Source organism: Mauremys mutica, chromosome 6 (genome assembly GCF_020497125.1).
Source record: "Mauremys mutica isolate MM-2020 ecotype Southern chromosome 6, ASM2049712v1, whole genome shotgun sequence".
NCBI classification, from domain to species: Eukaryota; Metazoa; Chordata; order Testudines; family Geoemydidae; genus Mauremys; species Mauremys mutica.
Genome location: NC_059077.1, coordinates 29,130,752 through 29,151,017, shown reverse-complemented (window position 1 = coordinate 29,151,017; position 20,266 = coordinate 29,130,752). Strand labels below are relative to the sequence as shown.

At 42.3% G+C, this 20,266-nt stretch overlaps 1 protein-coding gene across 2 annotated transcripts in view; it reads left to right on the top strand.

The window, feature by feature from the left end:
• Nucleotides 1-16,930: 16,930 nt before the first annotated feature.
• Nucleotides 16,931-20,266, top strand: part of FGF10 (fibroblast growth factor 10) — an 84,943-nt gene continuing 81,607 nt past the window's right edge. The window contains exons 1-2 of one of the 2 annotated variants that reach the window (XM_045021624.1): nucleotides 16,931-17,136; nucleotides 17,531-18,234. In XM_045021624.1, the coding sequence (XP_044877559.1) occupies nucleotides 17,901-18,234 (334 nt within the window). In that variant the 5' untranslated portion in view covers nucleotides 16,931-17,136; nucleotides 17,531-17,900. Of the gene's footprint in view, nucleotides 17,137-17,527; nucleotides 18,235-20,266 lie in introns of those variants that run through there. The other variant, XM_045021625.1, reaches the window with a different exon arrangement.

Genomic DNA, 20,266 nt, shown 5'->3' with positions numbered 1-20,266 from the left:
AAAGAGTTCTATAGTTTAATGGTATATTATGTTAAAACATTTCCTTTTATCAGTTTTAAGTGAATTTCATTTTAATTACATCAAGTATATTGTTTCTATGGTATGAAATGGGTTAGATAGGAGCAACAGATAAATAATTATAGAGAGGTTATTTTAGATACACCTGTTATATCTTCTTATGTATCTTTTTTCCAAATAAATAGACCTAGTCCATTAAATCTCTTTTGGTAGGGAAGCCTGCCCTCCCCTGTATGCGCTTGTATTCAGTGGGTTAGACCTTTTCCATATCTGCTGTCACTTTTTGAAACTGTGACCTCAATTGAAAATCAGGCCCATAGCCCAGCATTCTCTGTGGAATTAATAGAACCATAGACACGTAGTGCTGGATGGGATCTCAAACAGTCATCAAGTTCAGCCCCCTGTGCTGAGACATGGCCAAATAAACCTAGACCATCCCTGACTGGTGTTTGTCCAACCTGTTCTTAACAGCCTCCAATGATGCAAATTCTACAACCTCCCTTGGAATCCTATTTCAGAGCTTAACTACCCTTATAATTAGAAATCTCTTCCTAATATCTAACCTAAATTTCTCTTGTTGATGATTAAGACCATTACTTCCTAACTTCAGTGGACATGGAGAATAAGTGATCACCATCCTCTTCATAATAGCCCTTAACATATTCAAAGACTATTACCAGGTTCCCCCATGAGTCTTCTTTTCTCAGGTCTAAACATGACCAGTTTTTTATCTTTTCTTTATAGATCAGGTTTTCTAAACCTTTAATCATTTTTGTCACTCTCCTCTGGACTCTCGCCAATTTGTCCACATCTTTCCTAGAATCTGGCAACTAGACCCGGATACAGTACGCCCGCTGAGGTCTCACCAGTGCCACATAAAATGGGATGATTACATGCTGTGTCTTACATACAACTCACCTGTTAATACACCCCAAAATGCTACTGGCAAGTGCAACTTAATTTTTTATCTTTCCTACATTCTCCTTTCTGAGTCTACTCTTTACAAGTTAGTGGCCTACAGCATAGGCTGTGAGTATTATGGGTGAATGAAATGATTGCTGTTTGATATTCATATTTCAAAGTCCTTGTGAAGGAGTGGACTCATCACTGAAGTACCTCCTCATATCTGGATGTGGTATAACAGCTCTCTTCCTGTATAGTAGCCCCTGCCAACAGCCACAATGGTCCTCAGCCCTACAGTCAGGCCACGATTTAAATCCACCCCTTCTAGGGTAGCCAAGAAACCAATGTCCAAAACTTTGTATCAGATCTCCAGCCCCAAATCTGGGCCCCCATGGTCCTTATACCCATCTCTTAGGGTCTCCTTCTCAGAGACTTCCCCTCACCTTTTCTGGTGGCTAGTAGGGAAAACCTGGACCTTATCACTACACCAGGTTCCAGCCAAGGGACCCTATAACCAGCAGCCAAGGTCTGGTCCACACAGCTATTTGCTGCTCACTCCCTGAGCATCTTTCCCATTACATCTCTAGGTTAAGCCATCTTACAGTGCTGGGAATCTCAGAGCCCACCCCTGGAATCCCCTAACAAAACCCCCAGCATAAAAAGTATAAACAAAAACTCACTTCCATCCTTCTTTGGCTTAGCCTTACATCTCTCTCAATTAAATGCCTCTCAGGGCTCTCTCCTTGGAAGTCCAGGTTCTGCCCTTTTGTCAGGGCTTGTCACCAGACCCTGGTCCATGCCACTCCTGCCAGCTTCGTCCACTTAGGTGACACTCCCCGGACTTACACTCTGCCCCAGCCTTCTTTCTTGACCCTCCCGCTCTGTTCTCTCTAGTCTCTGATCACGGAGAACAACTGCAGAGTTTCAGCATACAGTCCCTTTCTAAGCTGTACTTCCTCTCTTTAAACTAACTGTTATGTCCTAGGGGCAGCCGGTGTAGGAAGCAATCACTTGAGGCCAGAGAGCAGACAGCTAAACAAAACCTCCATTTTATTTACAGAAACAGAGAGCTCACTCAGCCGGTTGAAACCGGCTGAGCTATCCCTTAATAGTCTAACTCAGTTGCCATAGTAACAAAACCCATGACAACCAAATACACAACATATTCCTCCCCCCCTAATAAGAACATCCCCTAAATAAAACACACACTAAACTAGAGAAGGAGGGTAGACTGCCTCCATTCCCGGCTAAACCCTGGGGATTATTTTGCCCCATAACCGTGGGTTCGCCCTAACTAAAGATCCAGCCGATGAGGAGGCCTTCTGTCTCTAGGTGGATTACGGCGAACTTCTGGTGTTGTTGCACCCGAAAGTACTAGGGGCTCAGGGTCCGCAGCACGAATAGGTGAGGAGGTGGTATCAGCTCGTGCTGGGCAAAGGGGTATCTCAGCTGCCGGCAGTAATGGAGGAGAACAGTCAGGAACAGGTGACTCATGATTCGGTGTCTCACCAGGAGGGGTGAAGTCAGACCCCTCAACTGCAGATGGGTCCTGAAGACTGGCATGACCTGGCAACAGCTGATCTACATGTCGCCGCCAGGTAAGATTCTCTGCAGTCCGGACTGTATAGGAAACAGGTCCTGTTTGAGTGATGACTGTGGCCGGGACCCGTTTAGCTCTGGAAGTATAATTCCGAGCCAAAACTGGCTGCCCTGGGCTAAAGGTTCGGTCTTTTGCTCTGGGTGCCCGTCCGATTACTTGATATTGCTGCTGATGTTGCACAGTTTGTCTGGGTTCAGAAGGTTTCAGCAGATCAAAGCAAGTGCGCAGCTGTCGTCCCATCATTAGAAAGGCTGGGGAAGCCTGGGTCGTAGCATGAGGTGTGTTTCTATAGGAAAGTAAGAAGGTATCCAGACGCTTTTGAATGGAGTGTTGTCCCTTTGCTGATTTCAAAGCGTTTTTCATTGTCTGCACAAATCTTTCAGCTAATCCGTTGGTGGACGGATGATATGGTGCTGACGTGATGTGGTGTATCCCATTTGCCTTCATAAAATTTTGAAACTCCTGAGAGACGAACTGCGGTCCGTTGTCGCTCACAAGTTGTTCTGGCAGACCAAAAGAACTAAAGAGTCCTCGTAGTTTTTGGATAGTACTCTCTGCAGTAGTGGACTGCATTATAGAGACTTCTGGCCATTTAGAATGGGCATCTACTGCCACCAAGAACATGCTTCCTTCAAGGGGGCCAGCAAAGTCAACGTGAATACATTGCCACGGGTTTTCAGGCCAGTCCCATGGGTGTAGGGGTACCCACTGGGGTGCATTTCTTACACTCTGACATGACATACAAGCTTTTGCCTTCTCTTCAATAGCACTGTCCAATCTAGGCCACCAAAAATAGCTTCGTGCAATTTCCTTCATGCGCACTATTCCACAGTGACCGGAATGTAGCTGTTCTAACATCTGTGATCTCAGGGGTGGTGGAATAATGACACGCCTCCCCCACAACAAACAACCAGATTGGACCGATAACTCCGTCCGCCTGGACATGTAGGGAACAAGGTCGGGTGAGACCGGAGAGGTTTGTCGAGATTTTCCATGCATCACCAGGTCCATAACTTGGGATAATACTGGGTCAACGCGGGTTGCCTTCTTTATCTGAGTAGCAGTGATGGGTGTATTCTCTACCTGTTCAAAGTAGAAGATTTCCTTTTGGGCACTATCTTGATGTTTGACCGGTAAAGGCAACCTTGAGAGGCCATCTGCATTGCCGTGGATTTCCGTGCAGAGTGGATTTCCGATATTTGATTTCATATGTGTGTGCAGAAAGTATCAATGCCCAACGTTGCATACGACTAGCAGCTAATGGGGGAATGCCTGTGTAGGGTCCAAAAATTGATGTCAGAGGTCGATGGTCTGTAAGAAGAGTAAACTTTCGCCCAAACAGGTACTGATGAAACTTCCTAATTCCAAAAACAATTCCTAATGCCTCACGTTCGATTTGGGCGTAGTTAGTTTCTGCTTTGCTTAGAGTGCGTGAAGCAAAAGCAATAGGTCTTTCTTCTCCCGAAGGCATAATGTGTGACACGACCGCTCCCACTCCATAAGGGGAAGCATCGCAGGCCAATTGCAGGGGTAAGGATGGATCAAAGTGCGTTAGAACTTCAGAATTTAACAATGCATCCTTAGCTTTGTTAAATGCAACATCACAGGCTTCAGTCCACTTCCAAGCCTTGTTCTGCCCAAGGAGCTCATGAAGTGGTTTTAGCAGTGTGGCTAACTGTGAGATGAACTTTCCATAATAGTTCAGTAGTCCTAGAAATGAGCGTAGCTGGCTTACATTTCGAGGTGGGGGAGCCTCCACAATAGCTTTAACTTTTGCAGGGGCCTTATGAAGACCTGCAGAATCGATGATGTGTCCCAAATATTCAACAGAGGGCTTGAAGAATTCACACTTGTCTTTGCGAACTCGTAGGCCATACTCTTCCAGTCTTTGTAGGGTAGCCTCTAAATTCTTTAAGTGATCCTCTTCATTTCTTCCAGTGACCAGGATATCATCCAGATAGCACTGAACTCCTGACAAGCCACACAAGATCTGGTCCATAGCCCTTTGGAACAGGGTGGGAGCCGATGTGATTCCGAAGGGTAGGCGACAGTATCGATAAAGCCCCTTATGAGTCACAATAGTCAACAGCTCTTGGGACTTTTCATCGACGTGCATCTGTAAATATGCTTGACTCAGATCAATCTTACTGAACTTTTGTCCCCCAGCCAGGCCTGCGAAGAGGTCATCGATGCGGGGAAGCGGGTATTGCTCTGCACACAACACTGGGTTGACAGTGACTTTAAAATCACCGCAAATCCGGAGAGAGCCATCTTTCTTCACGATTGGAACGATAGGAGTGGCCCATGAGCTATGGGTAACTGGTATTAGGACTCCATTGGTGACCAGGCGCTCCAGGTCTGCTTCAACTTTTGGTCTGATGGCATATGGCACAGTTCGGGCTTTCAGATATTTTGGTGGACTGCCAGGTTTAATGTTCAATGTCACAGTGATTCCCTTCATACTTCCCAAATCATCTCCAAAAACAGCAGCATGTTTCCTTAGTATAGGGGTTAGACTGGTTTCTTCTTTAGTCATCCGGTGCACTTCTGCCCAGTTCAGCTGAATCTTCCCAAGCCAAGACCTACCCATTAAGGCTGGGTAGTCACCTCTCACCACAAACAGTGGCAATTTAGCCGCCTGTCCATTGAGCTCCACCTTAACATCAATAGTGCCCAACATGGGCACAGCTTCACCTGTATACGTCTTCAGAACAGTTTTTGTTGCCTTAAGCGGAAGATGCTGTAGCTTTTCCTTATACACAGTCTCAGGAACCAGCGAGACAGCTGCACCGGTGTCTAGTTCCATGCGTATAGGTTTGCCCTCCAATAAGGGGATTACCCAGTATTCATGTGAGCCCGCTGCCAAAGACAAAACATGCAGTGGCACTTCCTCTTGTGAGGAGGTGTCACCTTGATCATCCTGGGTCTGCTCTAGGGTATGCAAGGTTCCTCTTTTTGTTGGCCAGACCACAGGCCTCTTTTTCTTTTGTTTACAGGCATACTCAATGTGTCCCTTTTTGCCACAGTATTCTGCTAGCTTTTTTAAAATGGCTACAAATTGTACAACTGTTTCATCTTCCTTTTGGTCTCTTTTGTGGAACCTATATCTTTCAACAATTACCAGTGGTTTTGGGGAGAAATGAGACCCCAGGATTTCCACAATGTCACTGTAAGATTTAGTCTCAGGCTTAACAGGGTGTAGTAAGCTGCGTAGCAGAGAGTAGGTTTTAGCCCCTACAACAGTTAAGAATATTGGCACCTTCTTCGCTTCTGTAATGTCATTTGCAATACCAAAAAGCTCAAAACGCTCAGTATACACATGCCACTGCTCTGTATTCTCATCAAAAGGCTCCAGGGGCCTGGTCAGAGTAGCCATGATTTTTAGTTTCACTTTCACAGTCAGTGCAAACAAGCAGCTTTTTTTCTTTGTTTGGTCTTTACCTTGACTTCTACTTCCTTCTGTTACTGGAGCAGCACCAGGATCCCACCCTCGTCGCCAGTGTTATGTCCTAGGGGCAGCCGGTGTAGGAAGCAATCACTTGAGGCCAGAGAGCAGACAGCTAACCAAAACCTCCATTTTATTTACAGAAACAGAGAGCTCACTCAGCCGGTTGAAACCGGCTGAGCTATCCCTTAATAGTCTAACTCAGTTGCCATAGTAACAAAACCCATGACAACCAAATACACAACACTAACCACCCAGCTCCTGCCCAGCTGGGCTTCATCCTCAGTTAAGCCTGCTTGTCACTCCAGGTGCAGCAAGGTAGCCTAACTGGCCTCTCAGGGGGCCCACATTAACCCTTTCAGAGCCAATGTAGGGAACACACCCTGTCACAGTCGTATTATCTTTGAATATTCAGATGCATAAAACATAAAGGGCCCAGTCTTACAAACCCTTATCTGGGTGAGTTGTTGTGTGAGTAGAACAACTCAGGAGAATTAGGGTTGGCAGGATTAACCCTTTATCATGAAAATAATAGGGTTAAAATGTAATGAGGCTGGGCAGCCTCACAAGAGCAGTCAGGGAGAAGGAAACTGAGATTTCTCTTTTTCTTTTCTCTTGCGGCCTGCCTGTTTGGGTGCGATCTGTTCCTCCAGTTTTCTGGGAAATGGTCAGAATTAGCCTGCATTGTACGCAGAGGCCTCAAGTGCTTGTTATGGTCAGAAATACCACTTGTGTTGGCAGACTCTGCTGGCTTTAAGAGCTATGCACCCCTGAGCTGCATAGTGGAGGTTGGAAAAATGCCTGCAGTGATTTTCTTATATTTAGTGAATACCCAGGGAAGACATTTATGGCCATTTTTAACATGCAAGAGGCAATGTAAGTTATTTTTAGCATGCAAATGCCTTCTTTTGCAATTGAATGAAGGCTACATCAAATGTCAAATTTAGGGAATTTTACATTTAGAGCTAATTATCATCAGTGACTTGCAATGTGGATAAAAACTTTAGTAATGTGGATCTGTGTGGCCAGTTGTTAGCTATATACCTTACAGAAAAATTATGTCTCTAAGGCTAGCAGGATGGATGACTTCACTTCAGAGAGTTTCCTAAATCTTTAACATGTTGTATACATTTTAAATAATCTTAGAAAGAGGATACTGTATCATTATCCTTTGCTTATGTATTTTGATCTTAATAGAAACCTAAACAATTTGCTAATAAACATAAATCATGACTAAATTGAATTTCTGAGGTTTCATTTTAACTTACATTTAACGAGACATAACTAGCTCACAACTGGAACCTACCTCCTTTAAGAACAAAAACATCTTAAGGAAAGGTCATAGTTAAACTATCAACTCTCTTTGAGGCAGGGACCATGAGTAGCTCTGTGTCTGTACAGCACATCGCACAAGAGGGGACTCATTAGAGCCTGTGCACACTGTCAAAATATAAGTATTGAATAAGAAGAAGAGTGTATATATCTGAGTGGTCATATTTCAGCCATGACTAAGGCCCTACTTGAATCGTGGGGTGATTGTCAAATAATTGTGGCTGAGCTGCAGACAAGACATGGAAAATTGCCGAAAAGTAATAATATATATGGAGATATACCTATCTCATAGAACTGGAAGGGACCCTGAAAGGTCATCAAGTCCAGCCCCCTGCCTTCACTAGCAGGACCAACTACTGATTTTGTCCTAGATCCCTAAGTGGCCCCCTTAAGGATTGAATTTATAACCTGGGTTTAGCAGGCCAATGCTCAAACCACTGAGCTATCCCTTTATGGACCTTTATTAATTGTGGTAATTTGGAAAAGCCAGAGAATATCGGTTTAAGAAAAATTCACTATAATAATATAAACACTCATGTATTATGTTATGCCTGCTCATTTTTTGATAACAAGACATTTTGCTGCAACTATATTACAATTATTAATGCGCAGGGCTGACAGCGGGAGCCCCAGATACCAGCCACCTAGGGCTGACGGCGGGAGCCCCGTCATGCACAGGGCTGACAGTGGGACCCCGCCCATCAGCCACGCAAGGCTGACAGCGTATGGCAGGACTCCTGCTGTCAATCAGCCAGCTGACAAAATTGCAGTAGAAGCCTAATATTGTAAGATTTACAATTTCCGCAATATCACAAATTAAGTAGGGCCTTAGTCATGACCTTTTTAGTTAAATAGCTTCAAGAGTGTGATGCTGTCTTCAGATATACAGAGTACCCAAAACCAGAAAACATGCCTGAGTAGACGCCACAAAAACTTGGTGCTGTGCAGGGATGCTGGTATCCTTCAAATTATAGTAGGTGAGATATACATGTATTCTACACCTGTTAAAAGATTTGATCAGATGGTTGGGGGTGGGAGGAGGGTTTTCAGCTCAGCACTTACATGCACACCCCATTAGAATCTAGTGTATCAAGAGCATATTATGTTCTATGTCCTTTAAACAGCAGAGAACTGCTTTTGGGGCCTGATCTTACACCCACTGATGTGTGATCAGGATATAGATACACATTAAACTTGGGGCTGCCCATTGCTTACCTATTATTTTACACATTTCTCAGTCAACACAGAACTCAGTTCTGCAACCCTTACTCACACTGAGTAGTGCTTACTCTCAGGAGTAGTCCCATTGACTACTACTCATTGTTTTTTCTGTGGCAGTCAATGTGTGAGCTGCCCCTGCAGTTGTGAAATAACAAAGAGGGAGCCCGGTTTGCTACTCCAGTTGTCTGTGGTGAGCAGAGTGTGTTCAGCTGCTGTTTCCACCTCTCAACTCCATTTCAAACAGCTCCACAAGCACCGGCTAGAAGGGACTCCTTCCCTGAATTCCGATAGCACTCAGCAGGCACAGAGCCTAGCCAAGATGTTGATCTTTGGCTAAGCTCTGTACCCTCTGTGTAAGAGGATCTGGACTTGATTCAAAGGAAATTGTATCTGGTCAGCACCCTTCAGGGACCAGGACTTTATTTGTATAAAAGCTTGTGAAACTACAGGTATTTTTCTTATTCATGTAACCATCTACTTTTATTTTTAATCATGCTTAAGTTATATCCTACAGCAGGGAGTTAGCCCAGCTTACTATATGTTGGATTCAAAGTAATGAATATGATTTTATACACTGAAGGACCAGATTATCCCCATGCAAGGGAAAACTTGCACAGGGATCAGGACACTCCAGGGTTTTCATGACACCAAATTTCCAGCACAATGTTCCTTTTGATGGGTCTGGCTTCTAGGAATGGTTTGGAGTAAGACCCACCAACCCAGTGGGTATCCCAAGATCTGTGAGAAAATTCCATAGATCTTGAGATATCCAGGGAGAGTGGGAATTCACACAAAAGGCTCAGTATCTGAGACAATCAGCTTTAATTCTCATCAGGAAGTAAAAGAGTGTGTGTGTGTGTGTGTGTGTGTGTGTGTGTGTGTGTGTGTGTGTGTGTGTGTGTGTGTGTGTGTGTGTGAGAGAGAGAGAGAGAGAGAGAGAGAGAGAGAGAGAGAGAGAGAGAGAGAGAGATGCCACAAGGTGCAGCCATCATCCACCCCTAACATGTATGCCCAGACCCTCGGATCCCAAGCTCTGCAGACTTGGAGTGGATGGGCTTAGATGAGATTGGGTGACAGAAGGGAGCATCTTGCAGAGCCATTACTATCCTCTTCTGCCCATCCTGTCCAGGATCTGTTAATTTTGCTTCCATTTGTTCATTTTAGTGGAAGACTTCAGTGGCCTATATTTGAGGGAGTTCTGTATGCAGAGAGAAAAGAAAATATACTCTCTGAAGGTGGTAGAACTCCCTGCAGATTCTGCCCTTTAAAGTAGATTTTGCAGACTGGAGTATACAGATCTGGCTGTGGGTATGCATTTCTAGAGTCAGACAAATATTACCAAACATGGTCAGTGTTCAACCCATGTACATGGCTATTTATGGGACTCTAGTTAAGTGTTTTGGGGGCTATCCTGCAGTCTGTTCCACTGGACCCCAGTAGAATGAATTTCCTACTCATTTCTTTTTAAAAAATAGCATTATTTATCAAACAAAAATTACATGGATATCATCTCTATGTGGTATACATATATAATTTTACAAAGTTTACCATACTTTCTTTTCCAGACATAACATAACCATAAACATAGACTGGGAAATTAACCATAATTAGCATCTTATGAAGAATAAACTATCTTCTAAATTATCTGCTTAACATGCAGAGTCCAAGCATCTTAGCCAATACATTTGTGACAAAGAAACACACCAGACACAATACAGAGGTCCAGTAATTATTATATATTATTACATAATGGAGCTTGTAGCATGAGTAAAGCAACAGGCTAAAAAATGGTGTGACAGCCCATGCCTCATGTTCACTAACAGGTATGTCATGAAATACTGCCATGTGCACACTTCTCACATGTTGTTTAAGCAATTCTATTGTCACAGACAAGGTGTGGCAGTCATGCCTAGTGGATGGAACCAGTTAAGCCTAGTGGGTAGGGCCAGAGATGGAATTGGAAGCCAGGAATCAAAGCCAAGGTGCAGGCATAAGAGCAGAGTCTGTCATAGCAGCCATCTAATTGCACAGATAAGTCTGGAGGGGACACCAAGAAGTTAAGTAGTGCACCTTGACCAATCAGGGACCCTGGAAGCACTACTAATCAGGCCCTCCATGAGCTGTCACAAATCCTGTGGCATTTAGCTCCACAAGGATCACAGCCTGTCAGTTGCTGGTCTGCTGTGGCTGGCAACAAAGAGGCTGTTACTGAGGGACCAGCAGTTGCAGGTTCTTCCCTTTGGATCCTTACATCTATTCTATTGCATTCTCTAACTGTTGGAGCCTGGAAGGAATAAAGCATACGGAGTTTAATGCTATTTTGTCTGCCACATATGAAAAACTGTTTTTATGGAGAACAGCAATCCATTCATTGATTTTTACACCAGAAGTTCATGAGGGAATTTCACAAATCTACTGGATGTGCCAAATCCAGGTGGCTTTAGCTGCATCTATACCACTGGCTTCAAGAGTAAGATAAGTAGCATTTGGCCCAACATCCTTAATAATCATCATCATCATCATCATCCCTAGCTCTCAGCTTTTCATCAGTAGATCTCAAACCACTTTCAAAGAAGGTCAGTAATCATTATCCCCATTTTACAGATGGAAAAAATTGAGGAACAGAGAGGTGAAGTCACTTGCCCAAGGTCATCCAGCAGGCTAGTAGCAGCCAGGAATAGAACTCAGGTATCTTGAGTCTGAGTCCAGTGCTCTGTCCCTTAAGTCACACCAATTTAAGTGCTATATTTTACATTTGTGTCTTTAAAAACACGTATTAAACACTAACATGAGCCAGATAATTATGATATAGGAGGGTCCAGGACTTATTCTCCACTCTTCTCCCCAGCTCCCCTCTAGAACAAAAAATCAATTATTTATTCACACTTTTTGAGATCTATTACCTTCTGAGTATGTGCAGACAGCTGCCATCAATGGCAGTTTTGCGTTCATATTGAGAGAATAGACCATTTTAAAGTTTTCTATCTCAGACAGCAGCAAAGAAATCTGTTAAACTTTCTGTCCAAACTATGTCCCTTTTGGATATCTGTCATTGCAAATTCAGAAGATCTGTGGATCTGGTAACCTGCAGTTTTTGGTAGATGGTACAATATTGGTGGATGATGATGTAAAGTCAGAGACTGCTATCAGTTCCTGAAATACTTAAGAACACTATCAGGGACTTTAGCTGAAAATGTCAGTGAACTGGAGGATTGGCGAGAGCTTTTACAAAATCTAAATGTCCTAGAACTGTTTTAAGGAAACTATTTTTCATTTCAGTAAAACATTTTTGTTTGAATTTAAACATCCCCTTGCAGTGTTTGCAACTCCCACATTGCAGCACTGTGCTAGTGCATGAGAACTGAAAAGCAAAATTGCCAACTGGCCAAATCCTACTTCCACAGAAACTAATGGGAGTTTTACTATTGACTCCAGTAGGATCATCACTGGTCCAGAGGGCTGAATAGAAATAAAAAGAAAAGTGAGTCATCTGTTTTCTTTGTCCTTGCTGAGTGAATTGCAAACAGAATCTTGGATTTTTAAAATTCTTTCAGTTTTATCCATCAAAGGTGCTCCTAGTAATACAGTTATGCAATATACATGATTTTTAAGCTGACAGTCTCCCTTTAATGCTCTATGTTTTCATTACAATACCGCAGTATGGATCTAGGGCAGAGTCAGGCCTGGATTAACTCAATTTTGTTTATTTCAGACTTGCTGTTTGCGTGTGTTTTCATGGTTATGACTGACTTAGAAATTCAAGCTCTTTTTGAAAGATGAATGCAAACAAGTTGAACTCTGTTAAAACTCTTAATATAGTCCTTGCTCGTATACATGGAATTGTGTCAGTTACTCAGCTGAAGATTCTAAGAGTGTGCAACAACTCAAGGGTTGCTCAAGTGTTACAAGAGGTAATACCCATGCAGTCATCTATATTGCAATAGGCAATGTATACCGTAATGAGTAACTACAGTCTACTGGATTGAGAATGGGTCTAGAAATGAAAATACCTAGGTTCTTTTCCCATCTCTGCCACTTACTCACTGTGGATTAAATTCACCCATGTGCAGAGGGCCTGTGTCCAAGGTCTATGTATCACTTAAAACCCAATTAAGTGGGTCTTAAAGGGTGCATTGTGCTGGTCTTATGCATAGGAATGAGTTTCACCCCGTGTGAATTTAGAATCATAGATTATTAGGGTTGGAAGGGATCTCAGGAGGTCGAACAAGTCACTTAATTTCTTTATACCAGAGTTATGAATGCCAGAGTTATGGACTGACCAGTAAACCACACACCTCATTTGGAACTGGAAGTATGCAATCAAGACGTAACACACACACACACAAAAGCAAATACAGTACAGTACTATTTAAAACTACTAAAAAATAAAGGGAAAGTTTAAAAACAAAAATTTGACAAGGTAAGGAAACTTTCTGTTTGTTTCATTTAAATTAAGAGGGTTAAAAGCAGCATTTTTCTTCTGCATAATAAAGTTTCAAAGCTGTATTAAATCAATGTTCAGTTATAAACGTTTGAAAGAACAACCATAACATTTTGTTCAGTTATGAACATTTTGGAGTTACGAACAACCTCCATTCCCAAGGTGTCTGTAAATCTGAGGTTCTACTGTACCTCACACTATATAGAAAATTAGAATAATAATGTTTGCTCACCCTTGTAAAGCACTTTGACATATGTGGAAAAGCACTATAGAATGACAGACAATTTTTGTTATATTGCAGATTACTCACAGGAGGACCATGATGGTGACTTGTCATAAACCATAATTTGCATAAAATGCCACAGATGCATCTGCCCTCATTTATGGGAGTAAATCATACGGTGTAAAGGTTTCAGCAAGCAGTGCTCGGTCTGAGTGGCCTGCCTCACATTAACACAGAGTATTGCATGCTGGGACTTGTGGATTCTACCTGTCAGACCACTTTTGTACAGGTGGGATTGGTCAGATACCACATTGCAGAACTCTGCAGGCTGAATTTGGCCTACAGACTGCATGGTTTGCATCATCACTGTCATATAGCATTCTGTGCATCATTTCAGGCAGCACTCTCTCTACGAATGACATCACTTGCCCAAATCTGCTCTCATTGCAGTAGCTGGCAAAATTCCTATGCACTAAAATGGGAGCAGGATTGGATCCAATAAGGTGAATACACATCTCTAATTGCACTGTCAGCAGCAAATGGTCATGATTACTATCCAGCAGTCCAAAGTCTGTATAGGAGGCTGGTGGTATTTCAGAGTGATCTGACTAAAATAACACTTAAAGATATAAGAGAGACGAGGTGGGTGAGGTAATATCTGTTATTGGATCAACTTCTGTTGGTGAAAGAGACATGTTTTCAAGATCCACTGAGCTCTTCCTCAGACAAGTTTATTACCTAAAACAACCTTTCAGGATTACCTGAAGAAGAGCTCTGTGGAGCTTGGAAGCTTGTCTCTTTCACCAACAGAAGTTGATCCAATAACAGATATTACCTCACCCACCTTGTCTCATATCCAGGGACCAAGATGGCGACACCAACACTGCAAACTTAAAGACATAGAAGTTACATACAACACCAAGTAAAGATGATAGTTTGAGGGAAATCAAAAGTAGGCAGAGCCTAGTGTGTCCACCCTTGAGATACTCCAGCAATTCAAGAATGAAATTTTGTCTAACTACAGGAACACTTGCAATTCTTACTGTAAAAAAAGATCTCTACTGATCAAAAGAAAAAAAATTGATACAACCATCGGAAGCTAGTAGATTGTTATGAATATTTCCAATTAAAGTTACTATGTGTACTTCATTTCCCCAAACATTCTGAGGAAAGTTGATCTGCCAAAACAACACCCTGAAAAATGTTTTCTATTCATTGCATACATTTTTTAAAAGGGGGGTTGCTTTATTTCAATGTGGATGAGTCAATGTTACTGAATGTTTATGAGAATGCCTCTAAATAAGCTATGTGAAAATCGTAAAGAGCTTGGACGCAAAAAAGAAACAGTTTTAGAGGTAGTAGGTACCACTTCTAGTGTAGGACCTGTACTGAAGTTAGTTCCTTTTCAACTTAGCAGTGGAACAATTAATAAAGGAACCCATTAAGGTCTGATTGTTGCTGCTAAAAAGGAAGGTTGAATTTCAGTCCTTTGAAGTAACTGAGAATGATTCAGGCCTCATTACAGAGATATAATCTACATTCATACATTTATGTTAGTGATTCAAATCTATTGGGACAGATTGAATTCCGTTAAATAGTGCATCTTTCCTGTGGAACTTTTCTCAGGCTTTCTCAGGCTAACCTAAGAGGTGACCTAACAATACAAAGTAGTGGGGTATTTAGGGATTCAACTGTGCTATAAAAGAAAGGCTATACAGAAAGTAGAAAAAGGAATGAGATATAATCTAAAAAGCTATGTCAGCTTTTCATTTGGGCTCTGTTTTGTAAATGCCCTCCCTGTCATCACACAGTATAGAAAAGGACTCTATCTGTTGTAGTGGTTTTAAGTACTGCACTAAGTATTGCACCTGCCAGAAGCAGATTTAATATGAAACTTCTAAAGTTGCAATTTTTATTTTTGCTTCATGCAACCAAGCAGAAGTTATAAATAGGTCTAAGTAGAATTTCTCACATGAGCAGAAAATTCAGCTGTGAGGCTTTAAATAATATTTTAAATAAAGCCTTTTTAGCTTCCAGTTATATTTTCTCTTCCCAGTGCAGAAAAACTCTAAAAAAAATTGCTGCATTTTGTGACATTTGTTAGCACAAAGGGCTATAATTTGATGGTGTCATCAAATGTACAATTTAAAAGACATGTATTTTTAATTACTTGTCATTTTAAATTTTTTGAATCAGCTGAACTTTTGGCTGAAACACAAATCCCTCAGAAACCCTATACCGTATATTTCAGACATTGTGGGTAACCCAGGTATAAAACTATGAGCTAGAAAATTGAAATTAACATTGTGGCCACATTAAAGTTGTCAGCCATTCATTATAAAATAAACTTTTTCTTTTTCTTGTCTCTTTAAAATTGGTAACTTCAAAAATAAATCCTAAATCAAATTAAGCCCCAGAATTTTCTAAAGCCTTTACCACAGTGAAAATATGAAGAATAAATATTCTGAAGTAACATAAACAACACCATAAAACATATTGATTCCAGCATTAAATGGTTCCATTTTTTAAGGTTGTTTAAATGTCACCCGCAGAATCTAAGCACATAAATTTAAGAGCTGACTCTTTTGCAACTGAATAAACATCAAAATTGGAGAAAATCATTTCTAATTTTGTACTGTGAAGTTAACACTATACTAAAGAGCCCAGCCTAATGAATCAATCTAATTTTATACCTATTTGTCTTTTATGTATTTTCTGCTGTTCAAAGTAAGATTGAGTCCAAATGCACAATATAATGGCAGACGCTGTTTTTCCACTGCATTCTATTGATCAGCATTATTTCCCTTTGACAATGCCTGTTTCAGACAAGTTCTATGTTTATGCACAGGATAACTCATTTTGTTTCCACATAATGTCAGTTTCCCTCTGTAATCTATTCTCTTACTTAATAGTGTTTGGTTATCTTGCATTTTATATGGATTATTTTACATTAGTGAATGCTCATGCACAGTTTAATGTCTTGTGTACCGACTGTCCTTAATCACGAGCAGGGACACTCCCTGGTCCCTTATTACGGTATAAAAACTTAGTGCATCACACAGGGTTGCCTGTTAATTGTTGGTTTAAAAAAAACCCACAGAAAACCATTCAGACAGATTTTATGGGGGAAAACTTTGCAATCCCCATAAAAGCCCATTTTGCTTTGAAGTCCGACGCGTGATTCAGTCAATGACTCATGTTAGTAATTAGAAATTATAGGTCATTTAGATCCCCGATTTCATTTGAGACCAGGAGGGTGAGGGGAAATAAATCTTGAGAGGCTTAAAAGGAAGAGCAGGCTAAAGTGTGAACTTTTTATTTCAGCAACGGAAGCGAGAAATCAATGGTACATTAAAGGGGGAGAGACCTCCATGGAAGCTGGCAGAGGGGAAGGAAAGGGAGCTAATTATGTCTCTTCCCTTTTACTCTCCTTGACCAACATATAATCTTACTTTTCAGGGCTTGTCTGTACTATATTCTTCTAACCAAGTCTCGCCCCCGATCCCCTCTCTAGCCCAGGAAGGGGGGTGGGGGAAGTCAGCACAGCAACAAGCTCCAGGTGGTTCTCTCAAGCACTTCACTGCCAAAAAAATAAAATAAAACCCGGCGCTAGAAAACATGCATAACAAAATAGGAAGAAAGGAAAGAAGGGGGGTTCCCTAGAGGGGATTGGTTCAGCCTGGAAGACAGGGAAATTAGTAAAGCATGAGTCTCCAAGCCATGCTGGTGGCCAGCACTCGGAGGAGAAGAACGCTTTAGGAGCAATTAGCAAAGAGCTGGAGGCTGCTACTTCTGCTGCAGACTGGGAGGAAGCAAGGGCAGTTCCGTCCGGAGGCTCCCACCACAGCAGGCATTTGCTCACTCCAGCTGCAAAAGGATTTCAGATGTCCCACCGCTGCTTGACCCCCTGCAAACAAGGGTTGACCACCAGAGGCACATCCCACCTCTTGCTTGTAATCACTGACATACACTGAGGCTACAGCTTCCAACCTGTTTACAACCAGACGGGGGAGAGAAGTTGGGATTTTCTCTCTCTCTCTCTCTCTCTTTGGATTTCTTTTTCTTTTTTTTTGGTACTTTCTGGAGGATTCAAAGCAAAACAAAGAAACTGCCTCCTCCTGGGCTGTCAGTGAGAAGGGACGAGTTGTACAACTGGCTTGCGCTTTGCCAAGGAAAGGGGGTGGGGAAATCAGAAGAAGGTGCAAAAGTCATCAAGTGTGTGTGTGTGTGTGTGTGTGTGTAGGGGGGGTGGGCTTGGGGCAAGAAACCCCTTCCAGTACCCCCTTGGGTTCTAGTCGTTATTTACTTTTGCTATCGTTGTTCACTCTGCTGTCATCTATTTTTCAGACCTTTCTGCATCTAAGATGGTAAAGAAAGGAGGGAGGAAGAGAACGAAATAACCACGGGGAAGCCTCAGACCAGGTTGGGGAGGGGGGGTGAGAGTAAAAGGAAAGAGGATTAACCACCACCACCACACAAAAACCCCACCAACTTTCTTCTGTGAGGGAGGACTCGAAGGATTAAAAAGGCAGCAACTTCTGAGGCGATTTGTCCCGAGTTATGGATGTTGGTGCACTCACTTCAGGCCAGATCAGAGCTCAGAGGGCTCTGACCAGAAGCCGCAGCCACCAGCTCTCCACTTGCCTTTTACCAGGTTTTACCCTTCCAGTATGTTTCTTCTGATGAGACATTTTCCAGCGCCCAGCGTTTCAGTACAATGTGCAAATGGATACTGACAAATGGTGCCTCAGCCTTTTCCCACCTGCCTTGCTGCGGGTGCTGCTGCCTCTTCCTGATGCTCTTCTTGGTGTCTTCTGGGTCTGTCATCTGCCAGGACATGCGGTCCCCGGTGGCCACCAACGCGTCTTCTTCATCCTCCTCCTCCTCTTCATCCTTCTCCTCTCCTGCCAGTGCGGGGAGGCACGTGCGGAGCTACAATCACCTCCAGGGAGATGTGCGCTGGAGGAAGCTCTACTCTTACAACAAGTACTTTCTCAAGATTGAGAAGAACGGCAAGGTCAGCGGGACCAAGAAGGAGAACTGCCCGTACAGTAAGTACTGACACCCCGCAGCCCCTGAGAACTGAACGCCCAGAGGGAGCCCAATCAATATCCCACCCCTCCCCCCAGAAAAGCCCTACACAACCAGGACAGTCACCCCACGGCTAGTGCATCTCGTTTGCTCACATGCCAACCCCCACCCTGCCATCCGAGCTTTTAGTTCTCAAGAGCTCTTGCTTGGGAAGGTGACAGGGAGAAGTGGGGTGGTGTCTCTTTGGACTCTGCTCGCTGCATCCTTCTCCTATCTGCACATCTCATCTCTCTCCAGAAATTTGTTTTGCAAATGGTTTGAGTGAACACAATTGGTTTCCTGGGCTGGCAGAAAAGCAACTTAGAAAGATTTGTAAAGGGGGCAGGGAGTGTATTTTCTACTGAGTCTGAAAACAATTATCCCCTGTCATTAGAATGGTTTGATGTGAACTCTAGTTTAAAACAATACATTGATTCCCCACCTCCCTTTAAGCCCCACAAGATTTATCTACTTCTCCCCCCCCCCCCCATCCTTCCACTCCCTATCCTGTGAAAAGTGTTTTTCTGGTTTTGATTTCTGTCCCTGCATGTTGTTGGGTTTTGAGCGATTGCAGCCCATGAAGTTAACTTTTAAGGCACCACTGCTGCTATTTGTCTTTGCCTTGTTTTGCCTTCTCTCTGGTAACATGATGCTCATGTCTGCGTTGTCAATAGCATATGTGCTGCTTTGTGGTGTCCCGTTGTACTCTGTTCTTCGGAAAGTTCTCATATTGCAGCACTGCTATACTACTATTGCATCGTAAACATCAGGGGCTGTACTCATACGGACCTCACACACATTTCATTGTCATCGTTTTTAAAGAAGAAATATTTTCAAAGTAAAAGTCACAAGGCTGTTTCAGTGGCTGTAGTTTACCCTGTAGAGTGAACCGTTTCTCTAATACTAATTAGGCTTCTAGTAATATTGTGTCTCTGGTAATATATTTTTGGTAGTCAGTCTTGAGAAATGTAATTTTTGTGCAGGTAAGAAAATGAATAATCTCAAGTGGAGGGGGTGGGGAACTGTAGTAAATCACAATACATTGTAGTAAAAACATTGTACAATACATTGTAGTTTAATTTTAAATGCCAACATCCCTGTGTTGGAAAGGTAGCCTGTGCTATACCAATGTTTGAGAAAGCTACTTTATTTGACCATACCAGTGAAGAGCAGCTGGTTGGGCTTAGTTGTTTTTGTAAATCCAAATATACCTAGGGATATATGTCCTGCTAAACTAAAAATAAATGAGAGCTGCTTGAAACAGTAAGTAAAGTATAGACTGTGGTTTGGCAGGATGCCATGTTGTATGTTAAAAAAAAATATATTACAGTTAATTCTCCAGTACTTGTATTCTTTCTTTACACCTCCATAATATGCATTTTTTTTCATTTGAGTTCTTGTGTCATTGCTTCCACTTGCTACAGCTAGCAACTTATTTTCATATTTTATATTATCACAAGTGTTAATTCTGCAGTGTTAGACCTATGTTTGTAATGCTTTAGGTGTCAAAGCAGATTGGCTTTACCATGCAGTCTTTTAATTTTCATAGAAAATAGTTTTATGAGATACAATCATATGCTGAAGACTTCATTTTGGTAGGTTAGCCTGTACCTCTAGCTGTTACCATTGTTGTACCATGTTTCTTAATAGAGCAGAGTACTGAGCTTCTCAGAAATGTGTTTCTAAATGTGTACTCCTCTACTTGTAAAGTAAATAGGTTTTGTGTGAGCATATTGCTTCAGGAAGGAAATGGGAATTAATGTCTGATTCTGCAGACATTAATGCAGGCAAGTAACTTTATTCAGGTGAGTAGTCCTATTTTAATCAATACAACTATTCATTTAAATAAAGTTACCTGCATGTGTAAGTGCCTACAGGATGAGTCCCTAACTGAGGAAAGAGAATAAAGGGAAACACAAACATACACATGATCAGAGCCCCAGTCCTACAGTCCTTAGGTAGGAGCAACTCCCCTTAATCTATCTGGCATTATGCCTAGGACTTTTTGTTTTT